This window comes from Peromyscus eremicus, chromosome 2, assembly GCF_949786415.1.
Source record: "Peromyscus eremicus chromosome 2, PerEre_H2_v1, whole genome shotgun sequence".
Lineage (NCBI taxonomy): Eukaryota > Metazoa > Chordata > Mammalia > Rodentia > Cricetidae > Peromyscus > Peromyscus eremicus.
The window spans coordinates 127,202,690-127,218,124 of record NC_081417.1 but is presented as its reverse complement, the minus strand read 5'-3'; the positions used below and the strand labels follow the sequence as shown (position 1 = coordinate 127,218,124).

The 15,435-nt window shown below is 36.2% G+C and overlaps 1 protein-coding gene across 1 annotated transcript in view; it reads left to right on the top strand.

The window, feature by feature from the left end:
* The first annotated feature begins 3,682 nt into the window (after nt 1-3,682).
* Nucleotides 3,683-15,435, top strand: part of LOC131904868 (selection and upkeep of intraepithelial T-cells protein 10-like) — a 37,665-nt gene continuing 25,912 nt past the window's right edge. The window contains exons 1-5 of the mRNA XM_059255866.1: nt 3,683-3,776; nt 8,766-9,041; nt 12,432-12,581; nt 12,904-12,925; nt 14,872-15,005. Coding sequence (XP_059111849.1) covers nt 3,701-3,776; nt 8,766-9,041; nt 12,432-12,581; nt 12,904-12,925; nt 14,872-15,005 — 658 coding nt within the window. The 5' untranslated portion in view covers nt 3,683-3,700. The remainder of the gene's footprint in view (nt 3,777-8,765; nt 9,042-12,431; nt 12,582-12,903; nt 12,926-14,871; nt 15,006-15,435) is intronic.

The window sequence follows — 15,435 nt, the reverse complement described above, 5'->3', positions numbered from 1 at the left end:
AGTCCCAAAGTCTTCCACAGTATCAAAATTAGAGATCAGTTGAAGGTTTGCTTGCTGATTTTTTATTTTTATCACTTTTAATTTATTTAAATATTTAATATGGTGCAACTTTCTGATTAGATTCTGTTTTTTCCTCTTCAGTCGGTGGGGAATTAGAGACAGGCATGGTTCCACAATTATCTTGGAGCAATGTCCCTTCTTTTTGTTTTAATTCTCTTTGTTTTTATCTTTATATCATTTCTAGATATACTCAAAAACCCCAAATCTCCTATCTTGAAACCATTATATCCTGAACCTTTTCTAGTTTATAACTTAAAAATATAAAAACGTAAAACTCCTGACATATATGTATATGCTGTATGTACTATCTATCTATGTAATGTGTTTGAAAACATTCTGAATTATTTATACAGGTTTTCAAGTGTTACTTGGTTCAAGAGAAGCTTCATTATAGGCTAGAAGGAGATATGTGGCATTGTTCCACTATAACTCAATACCTATGTCACCTTTTCATGCTGCAACTTAAAGTGTTTCAAAGTGATTATTTGGTTGAACTCCACAGCTTCCCTCTGACACATCACCTTTATTTCTGGAAGAGTACACCAAAATTTCATCTGTGTTGTATGGGTCAAGATTTAAGATTTACTTCCTTTTCTTTCAAATAATTTTGAGATTAAGCTGCTCTATTGCTCTTAATATTCTGACAGCATGGGACTGTAGAGATGGCTTAGTGGTTAAGAGCACTTGCTGTTCTTTCAGAGGACCTAGGTTCAATTCCCAGCACACATGGTGGATCACAACTGTCTGTAGCTATAGTTCCAGTGGTTCTAACTCCCTCTTCTGGTTCAAAAAGGCACTGTAATCATGAGGTTCACAGACGTACATGCAGGCAAAACACCATACATATAAAATAAAAATGAAGGTTAAAATATTTTGATAGCATTATGTAAGAATTTTATTGAATATATAATTTAATACAAAGGTAATTTGTATCTGTAAATTGAATCATTAGTATTATACTATCTGTGACTACCATATATTTACTCAGCCATACCAACATAATATCTTTAAACTCTGAAAAGATCTAATGCATTTTTAATTTTATTGAAGGTGGAAGAATATTATTTTATGTCCATTTATATTAAGCAGTTTTCTTATTGTCTTCTATGTACGCTATTATATTCTCTATATTTATTTAATTTCCTTTTTCTTTTACAGTATTTATGTGCCATTGATACCTTTATTTTCTCATGGTGCTAGTTAAAATATTTAGTTCTCCAGAATTAAAGACTGAGATTTCAAAGATTTTTTTCTTATACAAATGATGTTTACAATATTTTTAAGACATGTTTTAAAAACTTTATCAAGATAAGGAAGGTCCCTTAGTTTTCACTTTCAAAGACTCAGAACATAGTCCACAGCATTTCCCTATGTCATATCATTATGACACCTTTGGGAATTTCTTCACTGTAGCCATTTTAAATTGCCCAGATAATATAATAAATAATAGTATTGCTTCATGTTTTATTCTCAGGGAGAGTCAAGTCACCTTCAAACTCATACTTGAACATTATTGGTGGAACACTAATGTTAAAGGTGAGCTTAAACAAACAATCTTACCCAGGGGTGGGGTGCCGCCTTCAGCTTTCTCTTGAAATGGAATGTACACTTCAGAGTGGAAAAATAAGCTGCTGGGTGCATCCGTTCCCCAGAGTTCTCACAGAAAGCCCTACTGACTGTCATCTGTCCATAGCACATCTCATAGTGACCGTTTTAATAAAAGGGACACAGCCGATTGATGCTCAGATACCTCATGTAGTCAGATGATATTCTTTCTACATTGGTTGTCTTTATTTATATGTCCTCTGCTTTCTTTGGTCAAGGATGTGAGAAACTTTAAAGCAGCTTTTAAATGGCCCATCATGGTCGTTGCTCATTTGCTTGGTCATATGCTCTGAGCAGTATGCTTCTTTTTATTCTTGACTTCAGAGTCATTTTATTCTGTCAAGATATTTTTGTTTTTACTTCTCTTTCATTTCTTTGCTATTTTTAAGTATTTAAGCAAAGAAATATACATTGTAGATCTTTATTACTTCAGACAGTATATTTCTTTTAACTTTTATTAGCTGAAAATTAGTAAAGGGAAACAAATAGAAGAGTACTGAGGAGCACTATGGCAAATGCACACTATTCATCATTTTGAGCGCCTGATTATAATGAAGAATGTGATTATGATAATAATGAAGAATGTAATTATTTTATTTTAAAGTATAGCTAAAATAAAAGTAAGCTAATTGCTGCATTTCACAGGGAGTAAAAGCCAAGATTGTCCTCAATAACAAGGATAATTTAAAAGATCATGACATGTAACTTTGCTGGTTCTAAACACATGAATGTGTATGCTTGAAAATCAAGAGATTATATGATCCAGAGGAAGAAAAATCAATATGTTGAAGAGACACCTCCATTCAATGTTCATGCATCACTGCTCACAAGTTGACAAAAAATGGAAACCACCTATACATCTATTAAGGGTTGATAAATGAGGAAATATGGCATATATATGTACTGAAATAAAGTCCAATTTTTTTAAAAGCAGGAAATCCTAGCATTTGTGATGACTCTCATGAACCTGGAAGACATTTTGTTAAGTAAAATAATTCAAACACAGAGCAACATACATGATATTTCTTATACACATAATGTATAAAAGTTGAACTCATATAGACAGAATGTCTAATAGTGTTTGCTAGATTCTAGTCATGTGGGCTGGACCATACTGGGCAAAGTAGAAACAAAGTTTCAGTTAGGATGAGTAAGTTCTGGAATCTGTTGCACAGCATTGTGACTATACTTAATAATAGTGTATAGAGTTCTTGACAATTTCTAAGACAGTAGATTTTAAATGTTCTTATCACCCACACAAAGGTAAATATTTTAGCTGATAGATATCTTAATAATTTGGCTATAGAAATCACTTCACAACATCAGGAGGTATCAGAACACTGTATTGCATACCATTACTATATATATATATATATATATTGTCAGTAACATCTCAATAAATAAAAATGAAAAATGAATACATTAATAGAGTTGTACCAAACATTTTCTTTTGCTATTTTACTCATAAACTAATACATTTGTTCTTGTCCTAATTTCATAAAATGTGTCATTATAAAATAATCTAACGTCTCTATAGTCTTATCATTCACATTCATATTATTGATTTATATGGGTCATATTTACATATAATGTGAAGTGGTGATTGTGTGTCTCCAGTCTTCTGAGGGAATTACTTAGATTGACTTTGTTCTGAAGTAATTGTCTAGGTTGGCTTTGGTTCCATACATGCACAATATAATTAGGTTTCTGTGTCTGACTTGTTTTGTGAAATATAATGTCCTCCAGTTCTATCCATTTTGCTACAAATGACAGAATTTCATTCTTCTTTATGGGTGAATAATGCTCCCTTTAGTGAAGTTAATCTCCCGAAGGCAAGGAGCCAAGTGCAAAACAAGATAGGATGCTAGAAGAGATTGCCTCAGGGGTTGGCAGCAGTCATTAAGACTTCCTTGCAAGGGGAATTTTCTCACAAGATAGAATTTTGGAATAGACTTTTGTTGCTTTTCTCTGTGTTGCCATGATTCTTACTGCCCCAAAATTGATACCGTGATTAAAATTTCATTTTCCAGGTGTGATGGAGCCTGCAGCTTCGTGTTTAGCTAGATTCTTCATGGCCTTTCTTCTCTTACAGATCACCGTACTCACCCAAGGTAGAGACATCCTTCCTATTTTAGTGACTAAATTTGTTCTTTGACAATTTCATACATGCTTACAAGGCATTCTGTGTACTCTCCTGCAACCCTCTCTTATTTCTGTTTCACCCTTGTCAACTCCTCTTTTCCTGACATGTCCCCTCCTCAGAATTGTGCTTTTTGCTTTGTTTTGTAAGCCACTGATTTTAATCAGGATTGTTTGTGTGCCCACAAATTTGGGACTATCTCTTGGGTCGTGGTGGGTTCACACAACAGAAGACAATGACTGTTTCTGCGTTAAAATCCACCAGTAGCCAATAGTTCAGCATGGAGGAGTAGGACCGTTACTCTTGGAAATGAATAATTTTCTGAATGATGATGACAGTCTCAGTCTTTTTTTTAATTAAGAGATTTTTTTCATTCATTTTACACACCAATCAAAGATCTCCCTCTTCTCTCCTCTCACCACCCCAGCCTCTCCCTCCCAACCTATCCCATACTCCCCCCAACAAGAAGGCAAGGGCCTCCCATGGGGAGGCATATCCACTAGAGACAAGTCCAAGCCCTTCCCCTTGCCGCAAGGCTTCACAAGGTGTCCCATCATAGGTAGTGGGCTCCAAAAAGTCTGCTCATGCAGCAGGGATGGATTCTGATCCTACTGTCAGAGGGTCCCCAAGCAGCTCAAGCTACACAACTATCTCGCCATTCAGAGGCCCTAGTCCAGTCCCATGCAGGTTCTACAGCCATTGATCCAACTGTCATGAGTTCCCACTAGTTGGCTTTGGTCATCTCTGCAAGTTTCCCCAACATGATCCTGATGCACTTGCTTATAGAATCCCTCTTCTCTCTTTTTGACTGGACTTCTGGAGTTCTACCTGGTGTTTGGTTGTGGATCACTGCATCTGCTTCCATCAGTCTTTGGAGAAAAACTCTGTGATGACAGTTGGGGTATTCACTGACAGTCTCAGTCTTATGAAGGTCCATGCAGGCTACTAAAGCTGCTGTGAGATCATGTTTTCAATGGCTGTGTTGTTCTTTAAGATAGCATTTTATAGCAGTTTTCCCTTTCACCTGGCTCTTACATTTTTTCTGCTTCCTCTTTCCCAATGTTCCCTGACCTTTAACTATCATTTATTCCAAGTATCTTGAGCACCCATGAGTCTCTGCATTCACCATCCAATAGCATAGGAAATAAGGCCAAGAATAGGCAAATGGTACTTCACGAAGTTAAATAGTTTGTTAGCAAAGAAATTGTCAATAAAGTGAAGAGGCAGCCTTTAATCCTAAAGCTTGGGAGTCAGGGACAGGTGAATCTCTGTGAGTTAAAGGCCTCCTTGGTGTACATCAAGAGTTCCAGGCCATCAGAACAATGTAATGAGACCCTGTATCAAAAACAAAACAACCAAACCAAACCAAACAACATAAAAGAGTGTATTTGTAACAATAATTCAAGAAAAAGAGGTCATGAATTTAACTGAGAGAGCAAGGGGGTACATGAGAAGGGTTCAGGGAAGGGAGGAAAGGAAGGAAATTATGCAACTATAATTTCAAAAATGAGAAAATTATTATCTGCAAATATATTTTTAATTGAAATAGAATTACATCACCTTCTTCCATCCAGACACTCCCAGGTATCCTGCCTGCAATTCCTCTTATGTCATTCCACCAATCTCAAGTTGACAGCATTTTTTATTTAATTATTCCTGTCATGCACAAATATATACAAATGTATCAATATAACTTGTTGAGTATTTTTGTGCTGTTTGTGTGTATACAGTCTCAGGGCTGATCACTCGGCATTGGAGAACCAATAAAGGTGCTTCTTCTCCTAGCAATCATTAGTTGCTTGTAGTTCTTTGTCTAGGGTAGAACCCTAATTTCCTCCTTCAACATTAATATGCCTGTTGATATTCTATTGTTCTAGTATTGTTTATCAGCCATTTCTTGGAGAGACTGACTGTCTCAGTGCAGACCTGGCATTCTGGCTCTTACAAAATTTCCATCCCCTTTTGTGCTATCTTCTCTGAGCTGTAGAAGTAGAAACTATAATGTAGATGTAGCTTGTGGGTTGGGCTTCCCACAATCTTTTGTTTCTACATTGTGCCTAGTCACAGTTTCTGGGATGGTCTCCATTTTCTGAAGAGGGATATTTGCTAGATGAGGGGGTGGTAGCTTCACTTGAGGACATAAATAAAAGAATCTATGGATCCATTGTGAAATGTCATCCTTCACATAGTTATGAATTCATGAATTAATCTCCCAAGTGAAGCTAATATAATTTTCTTCTTATATATCAATGCCTGAGATTATATGCATAGGAATACACACATATTTATACACCAAGTATAAAACAAACATGCACATATATGTATGTATGTATAGAAATGCATGTAGACATGTATACATGAAAAATACTTATATATCCATGTATTCTTTTTGATAATTTCAAATGAACTATGTACAAGTTTTGCAAATTGCTTTTAAAATATGAGTTTTAAGTAATTTTATAGCTGGGTGGTGGTGGCACATGCCTTTAATCCCGGCACTCAGGAGGTAGAGCCAGGTGGATCTCTATGAGTTCGAGGCCAGCCTGGTCTACAGAGCAAGATCCACGACAGGCACCAAAACTACACAGAGAAACCCTGTCTTGAAAAACCAAAAAAAAAAAGTAAAGTAATTTTATATGAATGTTTTGCTATTCTTTTTACAGTTTTGGAGAATTTCATCTTGTGATCACTTAAAACCACTTTACTTGTGTTCTACTATATAGATCTACTGAACTATTATGCTGCACTATTAAAGAATAATGAAAGATATGTTAAAGAAACATACATCATTAAAATAAAAATGGAAGATTTATTATTATTTCAAGATATTATATACAAATTCAATGTTACCAATTTAAGTTTTTACATATAAAACTTCACATATGTATAAATATATGTATGAAAATTTTAGTATTGATCTATCAAGTCACATGCAATTCTGCATCATCCCTTGTAATTTAGTTACACTTTCTTGAATGATTAAGCTTTTTAGAGAGTACTGACACCTCTGTGTGTACATAGAATAGATCCTTCTACTTTGGTGTGGCTCTTACAGGAGCACAATCCATAGCATTCCCTTCTGTAGTGAGGGTTTTACATGGGCAGGTGATAAACTCAGTTCATGAAGAGCTTCCCTAGCTCCTACAGGCCTCCAAAATGCTCACTGTTTCTTTCCTCTCTTCTTGTATTCATCTGGATGTGGGATGGATAGACCCAACATCATCTTTACCTTCTTGGGTTGAGAATTCTGATCACCAATCATCACCTTAGATTCTTTAATTCCTTTCCCCGGTAAGTGTTACAGAAGCAGATACATTGAGCATCTCTCTGCACCTAGTTGTTTCCCTGTTTTGATCCTCCAGTGGATGCTTATTTTGTAGGGTTTTTAATTAATTTTGGGAAATAGTTTTATTGGGTTGAGAATTCTGATCACCAATCATCACCTTAGATTCTTTAATTCCTTTCCCCAGTAAGTGTTACAGAAGCAGATACATTGAGCATCTCTCTGCACCTAGTTGTTTCCCTGTTTTGATCCTCCAGTGGATGCTTATTTTGTAGGGTTTTTAATTAATTTTGGGAAATAGTTTTATAGTTTATCAACTTTGTGAGTTTGTCTTCAGCAGGGAAGTTGTTTCAATTTTCATATAATTCTTCCTTACCGCATCACGTAGAGTTTTGACAGCAAGAACTCTAATTGTATTAATATATTAATTTTTAAAATCTGTTTTAAAAACTGTGTTTATTTGCTATTTGCATAGTAGTCTAACTTTCTAAAGAACTCGATTCAGTGTCTATGCTCAAAATATGGTGATGTAAATGCCAAAGTAGCTAGTATAGAGATGGGAATACCTAGTTGAATTTGGTTTTGTCTTGGATTTATTGTTTAACTTTTTGTATTGAGATATATGTACATGCAGTAAAGCATATTAAGTGTACAACTCAGTGAAGTTTTGCTTATAGGGACATTCACGAATCCATTCTTCAGCTCCAGATACTGAACATTTGCAGCATCCCAAAATGTTGTCTTAACCTTTCCTAGGCAATACCATGCTCTTCTTGCCAAAGTGACCATTGTTCTCACTTCCATTGCCATTAATCACAAACATTACTGTATTATTTCATTTATAACAATCTCTAAAATAGCTAAAATTATTCATCATTAATCATTTATGATATGACAGGAGTTTGTTTGTTCTTTTGAATATGTTTTCAGTATTAGCATTTGGATTTGTGTTTGTATTATTTTTGTTGCTTTGAGTTTTAGGGTTATTAGGATTATTATTATTATTAGGATTAATACTGTCATTAATAATTCTTAAAACATGTAAACATCTACTAAAAATTTCTGGGTTGTGAACAAAGGTATATGTATAACTTTAGTTGATACTGACACTTTTCCATATAAATAGAGTCCTGTGTCTTATGATCTGTGGCAATGTCAGTCAGTCCTTGTCCTGCTTCTTCAACATTGTAATGGGGATCAATTATGTTTCAATGAGGTTTTGCTTTGCATTTCCCTGATGGCTGATGATGTTGGACATCCTTTCATATACTTTTTGGTCATTAGGACATCTCTTTAAATTAAATATGTCTCTACTGTTTTTCCATTTTAGAAAATTAGCTTGAATTTTTATAAAATAAGCACCTACTATCTATTTTGAACACAGTTTGTTTCTCAGATAGAGTATAGCTATCTTCTAGTCTGTGACTTTCTCTTTTTATCCATATTCTGATGTACAGAAATTACTAAATTTCATGAAATCTGATTTATCAGCTTTTCTCTGATTGTGTTTTGTCTCTTTTCAGCTTGTGTTTACATAGAAGTATTGCTTTTGCCCTAATTGTGTCTACGCACATATAGGACACAGGTAGCATCCATTTGAGAATGAGCATTTCCACAAACTTTTCATATTTTGAATCCACACTACCAATCATAACATCATCTTTCTCCTCTTCCTAGCTATGAGCTTGGATATACAGATTAACATTCAGGTTCCAGATGCAGAAGGGGTACTGGTGGAGTGTACTTCAGGAAGTTTGATCCCACCTGCTGAGATGACATGGAGAGACAGCAAGGGGAATATAATTCCACATTCATCAAAATTTGACTCTCAGAATGGATTATTGTACTTGAAGAGCAGCATTCTTCTGAAGAACAGAACACATGGTCCTGTTACTTGTTCCATTTACAATGTAACTACAAATCAAGAGAAAAAGAGAAGCATTGTCCTACCAGGTATGTTCTTATGCCTTGGTTCTATCAAAGATGAATTGTTTTGATCAAGGATTCAAGTTGAGGAGAGAATTAAGTGAAATAATAAATGTGAAGTTATATTACAAGTTACAAAGTGCTGTAGAGCTGTACTATTTGAGTTGCTGGAAATCAGAAAAATACTGGATGCTATGAACAATGTTTTAAAGAAAGATATTGGGCCTGGAAAGAAGTCTCAGAGGTTAAGAGCACTTGTTCTCTATGAGGGCCTGTTTGGTTCCTAGCACCCATACTGGATGGCTCACAACCATCTGTAACTCTAGCTCAAGGGGATCCAGTGCCCTCTTCTGGACACCACATGCTCCTGCAGAAATGTGCACATGCATCCACTCTCACACATATATAGAAAATAAATCTTAAAGAAGCTATTGAAACAATTGGACAATGATCTCTCATTTTGTGTTGCATGTTAAGGATTCAAAAGCTGTGACTTCCACATAAATTTCTAGAAATTTCTATTTCTAGTTTGGGCCCTTGAATATTGTTTCTCCTTTAAAATTATTGTTTGGTCTCCTCTGGAAAATAGCATATATATCATCTGAGGTAAAAGGAAGATTAGAATCTTTCTGTATGTGCCTTTGTAGATAATAGGAGTGAAGACAACAGGGGAAAGGACATATTATAAATACAAAAATAAAGCACCAGGAAGCATGAAAGAGATGATGGGGGGATGAAAAGCATAGGAACAAGATGATTACACAGAGAGAACCAGGAAATAGCCTCTAGTCCTATCCCAGATTCTGGAGGGAGAAGTAAAAACAAAGCTTCAACCACAATCAAGCCTGACAGCGTTATGACAGTCTGGCGATTCTTGCCATAGAATATGCCTGTAGTTCTCATGAGTCTAATTGCAGGGGATTTGATGTAATAGTGACTCCTCTTGCATGACAAGACAGTATTGGTGAAAAAATCCATTTTTCTGCTCTCTGTGTCTCAGAGCAATGTACATGGACTCTGAACTAGTAGTTCTACCCTTCCTGTGTTACCCTCCATGGTGCTTGCCTTATCAGTGGTCCAGAAACCAAGGAGCAAGGCAACCTTGGAATAAACCATCTGAAATTATGAGCCTAAATAAGGCATTCCTTCTTTAAACCTTTTAAGAAACATTTTGTTACAGTGATAAAAGTTTCTAATACAACATGTAAGTAAAGAGACAGGATTATCAAACTCAACTATCCATGCAAGAGTGTTGTTGATGAAGGAAATGTATGCTTAACAGCCTCACTTAATTCTGTACTTTGTATTGTATATGTAGATGAGGGCTGTTAGTTAATGAAACTAGACTCAGAGGAAAAACAAGATTTGGAAGTTATTAGTCCCATAATAGGACAGAAATAGATGAAAGAAGATATTTTACCTTGTTAGCAAGGGAAGGCAAGGTGGATAAGCCGTTAGAAAACCTTTGGACATTAGTTCAGTTCTTGGGACCCATAGGGTGGAAGGTGAGGACCTGATACTAAAATTGTTTCCAAAGTCTGTGCCAAGGAACCACTTAAAATAGCTAAGTTAATAGGGAAAACAGAAAAGATAGATTTATTCTATGGGGCTACTTTGGGAAGAGGGGAAAAGAGATCCAGTGATTTCCCAAGTCCATCTTCAGGAACCCTAAGTGAGACAAAGGTTTAAGGAGATAACTAAGGATATGTTCATTCAGTTTTGGTGAGTTTCTTTGTGTGAGGGATCCTGGTATGTAATTTGTACCCTGCAAAATGAATATCTTGCAAATTGTCCCATGTACAGTTTTTGGAATTAAAATGAGCTACTGTGCACAAAATTTCCAGTTGGCAATTTCTTCCGTGCCAATATGAACCTGAAGTAAGAGCAGACTCAACTGGCTAAACTAAGGCCCAGGTAAAAGCTAAGAAGTCCTGGTCAAGGTGTGGCACCACCACAATTGACCCATCATTGTTTGGGTTTCAGTTTCATCCTACAAGGGAGTCTGACAAGTTGCTAGATCTGTGTGAAATGTCTATTCAGGGGAGACAAGTTTCCCCTTGTACTACAGCCTTTTCCTTCTCCCAGTATGAGATTCCTGGGGACATTATCATTTCTTTCGGGTCACATTGTTTCAATAGCCTGAAAGTCAGATTGAGAGACACAACTGTCTCCAGAATATAAGGATATTTGGGAGAAAAAGGTGATTGACTGTCTTAACCACATGTGAATCCTGTGAACTTCAATAAAGACCAGCAGGGCATGATATCCCATGGGTATAATAGTAGCATGAATGTTATGGGGAAAATCAACCACTTTCTAATTGGATTTAAAGCTTGCTCCAGAGGAAGAAACACATACCTGGTATTTGTAAATCATATAGGCCCCAGGATTGAAACCACTATTATTTTGCTGAATGAATATAGTGTCAAATTGCCTTTTAAATTGGAATCTCTCTACCCAGAGATTAGTGCAGCTTTAAGATCATTTCAGGGAAGTTTTTGTGCATTGGATATTGGTTAACACAGAAACTCACAATTGGTCGAAATGTAAAGAATAGGTGTTTTTGGAGTGCTCAACCACAAATGGTGCATCCAAGCCAAATAGTATTACTCAAATATTTGGGAATTGGTAGACATAAACAGAGCACTGGAACCTGAACTAGACAGGGAGAATAGAGTGAACCTAGCACTCTGCATGCTGGTCCTGGTATTCTCAGGCCCTGCTCAAGTAACCCACTTTGCAGAAAAGGGGCTGCAGGAAACAAGCAATCCACTACACTATGTCTCCGGGATTTCTCTCTCTTCCTCCTTTCCAGCAATAAACCACATATGGAGGAAAGATAGGTCCAGATACTGAGAAACTATCTTATTGCAATCCTCAGGTCCTACTCTTGGCCACCATGAATGGAGCGCTGACCATCATGATGCTCACAGTCAGAATTCCCTTCTGCCAAAACTTCTCAGTGTTTCCATATCTGACCCCCCTCTTCTTCACAGCTGCCTCAGTGGCCCTCTTCCAGGCACTGTGGCAAGGTTCCCTAGACTCCCTGAGTATTTAATCATCCTTCTCTTCAGGTACTTAGATTATCTCAGTTTCAAATAATAACCAACTCTCAAGATGACCAAGAAAGAACAATTGGAAGTGGGACATGGGCAAGATATATCCTTCAAAAGCATGTACTTTTTTACCTACTTTATCCACTCAATCCCATTGACTAACATTTTTGCCATTTTCAAAAAATCCCATCAAATTATGAATCCATCAATGGATTAATCCACTGACAAAGTCAGAGCCCTCATGATCCAGACACTTCCCAGTGATTGGATCTGCCAACTGAGGACTAAGCCTCAGTTGTGAATCTTTTCATTGGAAATGTATATCCAATTCATAACACCAAGTCCTTCTATTCTCTTTCAGATGTCCTCTTCAAACCAGAGTATATGTCATTGATGTCAAAGAGACCTTCATGTCCTGTAATATATTTGATCATTATACTTGTTTTATATTGTCTCAGAGGAATACTTGTTTTTTGTTTTCTCAAGTGGAAAACATGTGAATTCATGAGAGGTAAAGAGTTCCAAAACTATTTCTTCTTGAAACACAATACTCAAATGTGATATATACAAAATTATTTACCCCAGAACTTTAGTGTATCCCAATACTCTTTGTCAAAGAGGGTCTCAAAATCTTCAGAGATCCTCAAGCTAAGCTGCCACCTTTCTTCCTTGTGTGGTTCTTCAGGGCTAGCATGCAGCTATCATCACAATTGCTTGCAAGGTCTCAGGATTCCTTTAGAGGTATCATTACTAATTTCTGTTCACTTTTGGTGTTTGTGGAATCTGTATCATAATAGACCTTTTCTCTTCCATAGGTACTTGTTAGATTTTAGAGTTATTGCTGAAAATTTCTAGGCTTTCTTACATTGTTAGAAAGAGAAAGAGAAACATACAGCAACAAATAGCTGGATTATTCATCTTTTCTAATATTTTCCCAAGTTTTCCTTTGTTCTATGAGACTAACCTGAATACTATATACATTAGGGGTGATCTTAATTTAAAGGAGCTAAGACCGGTGGTATAGAAGGCACAGGATATGTTTTGAACAGGAGTGCTGGACATCAGGACATGATGAGTAAACACTTTAGACCGTTAAAACATTCAGATAAGCCAGCATGCTCTAGGTCTGTCTCCAGGTAGGTTACATTCTTCACAATGTGGAGGAGAATAGGAAGGGGTTCTTCATTCTAGCCTTTATTTGCCCAAAGCCCAAATGACGATAAAATTTTAGCTTCAGAAACTTTAGACTTCATAAGAGAAAAGAACTTTTTGTATATTCTAGGTTATTATGGGTGAAGGATGATATTAACTAGGGGACTTTGGAGATAATTTCATCTAACTCAAAGGATGAAGTCCATTTGAGAGTTACTGTGAAAATGAGGCCTAGCTTCATTAAATAAAGCATGAGCGCACATGATACAATGTGGGCAGTCATGTACACAATGCATAAAAACATCTAACATCCTGAATGTATATTCATAATATGATGGGGAATAGAATAAATAGCTTGTAATCAATATCTTACTAGTTTTTCCAAACAACCTCATGAAGTTCTACTTATTATTTCTAGATGAACAAGTTATTAAGGACCAAAGTTTTAGGTAAATTGTTTAAGCTGAATAAATCTATAAATGTAGATCATAAATTGAAATGAAAGTGTTTCAAATCCCAGACACTTTGCTCCAACCATGATACTCTTCATCAAGATGTGGACTAGCAAAACCTTCCTTGTACTTTCAATGGTGGAGTGGCTACTACTTCACTAGCCAACTTGACTTATTTATTCATTTATTCAACATTTATATATTGGATAGTTCTTAAATATTGGAACTGTTATAGACATTGACAATAAAATAAAAGAATGAAAAAGAGCTTATTTTGAATAAGAAAACTCTTTTTTTCTTTAATGTTCTTGTTGGTAATTGCTGATATTTATGATAAAATATAGTGAAAAAAAAACCAACCAAAAATACAACAAGAAAACTCATATATACATAAAGTGAACAAAGCCAGTATTCAACACAAACCAAAACAAACAGACATCAACAAAACACATTTTTTAGATCTTTTCACCCTTAGTGTTCATAGTTATTGGTTTATTGCATGGTATGGTTCAGAATAACCCAACTATCTTGCTATTTACTTTCTTCTCTAAATGTTCAGCCAATCAGTCATTTTTCTAATATATGGTTTGGTAAGCAGCAACCATCTGCCGTGAAGCAATCTTTCTCACGCTGTAGTAAGCTTCCTAGAATATACACAGATCAAGCTAAGAAGGAATGAATGGTCAAGCAGCAAGGATGCTACAGGATATTGTTGGGTGCGTGGAAGTCATTACAACTGCTGAAGTCTTGGCTTCCAAGGCAGCTTTTCCCCCTTTTAGCTAGTTTTGAGTTTCAAAGAAACCCTACTCTCTGGATCCTACAACCTTTGTGCACTTAAGGATTGAGACAAGCCTATAGTGAACAGGGTCCCCCACGTCATCCAAATTATATTTTCAGGCTAATTACATGCTGCACACTCACAAGAAAAGTGAGAAGATATTTATTATTTGATTTTATTTTTAAGCCTGCTCTGTCTTCATCCTAAATGGTCATTAATCTTAGCTTTACCCAATTCTAAGTTTTATCTTCACTAAAAATTCCTAATCGTAAGCCTAACCCTAACCCTAAAAACCTTGCTTATGAGGCTTTAGCCCTGACATAGGTTAAATAAACAAATGAATACAGCACTGAGACCTTCAAGAAACTACCTATATTCTGCATTTCTCTTTCTATTCCAATGCATTCCCAAAGTCCTAGCCTCCTAAATCTTTTTACTTACTCTTTTCCAGGTTCGAATAAAATGAAGCTTTGCTATGAGCTTACCTGGGAGTGTCTACTATTATTTTTTTATATCGGCTTCCTCCCCTTCTATTTGAATTTCAGGAGCAGAGGTGAGTGCAACTAGACTGGGATCTGTCATTTCACCTTGCCTTTGTCTAATGCCTTCTCATCTTGGAACTATGTAGACAAAGTTGAGTAGTCTTTGTTGCAGAAGTAGCAGGCAGAGTTTCAGTGACATCCCAGTGGCTTCCTGTGCTTCCTTGTAACTATATATTTTCCAAAGTTTTAGGCTTCTATCATGGCTGTTTGTATTTTCATACTCACAGTTACAGCTGCTTGTATAGCAATGAAAAGATTTATTTCTTCATTTTATTTCTTTTTTTTAAATTTTATTTTACAATACAAGTCAGTTCTACATATTAGCCACGGATTCCCTTGTTCTCCCCACTCCTGCCCCCTCCCCTTCCCCCCAGCCCACTCCCCATTCCCACCTCCTCCAGGGCAAAGCCTCCCCCGAGGACTGAGATCAACCTGGTAGAC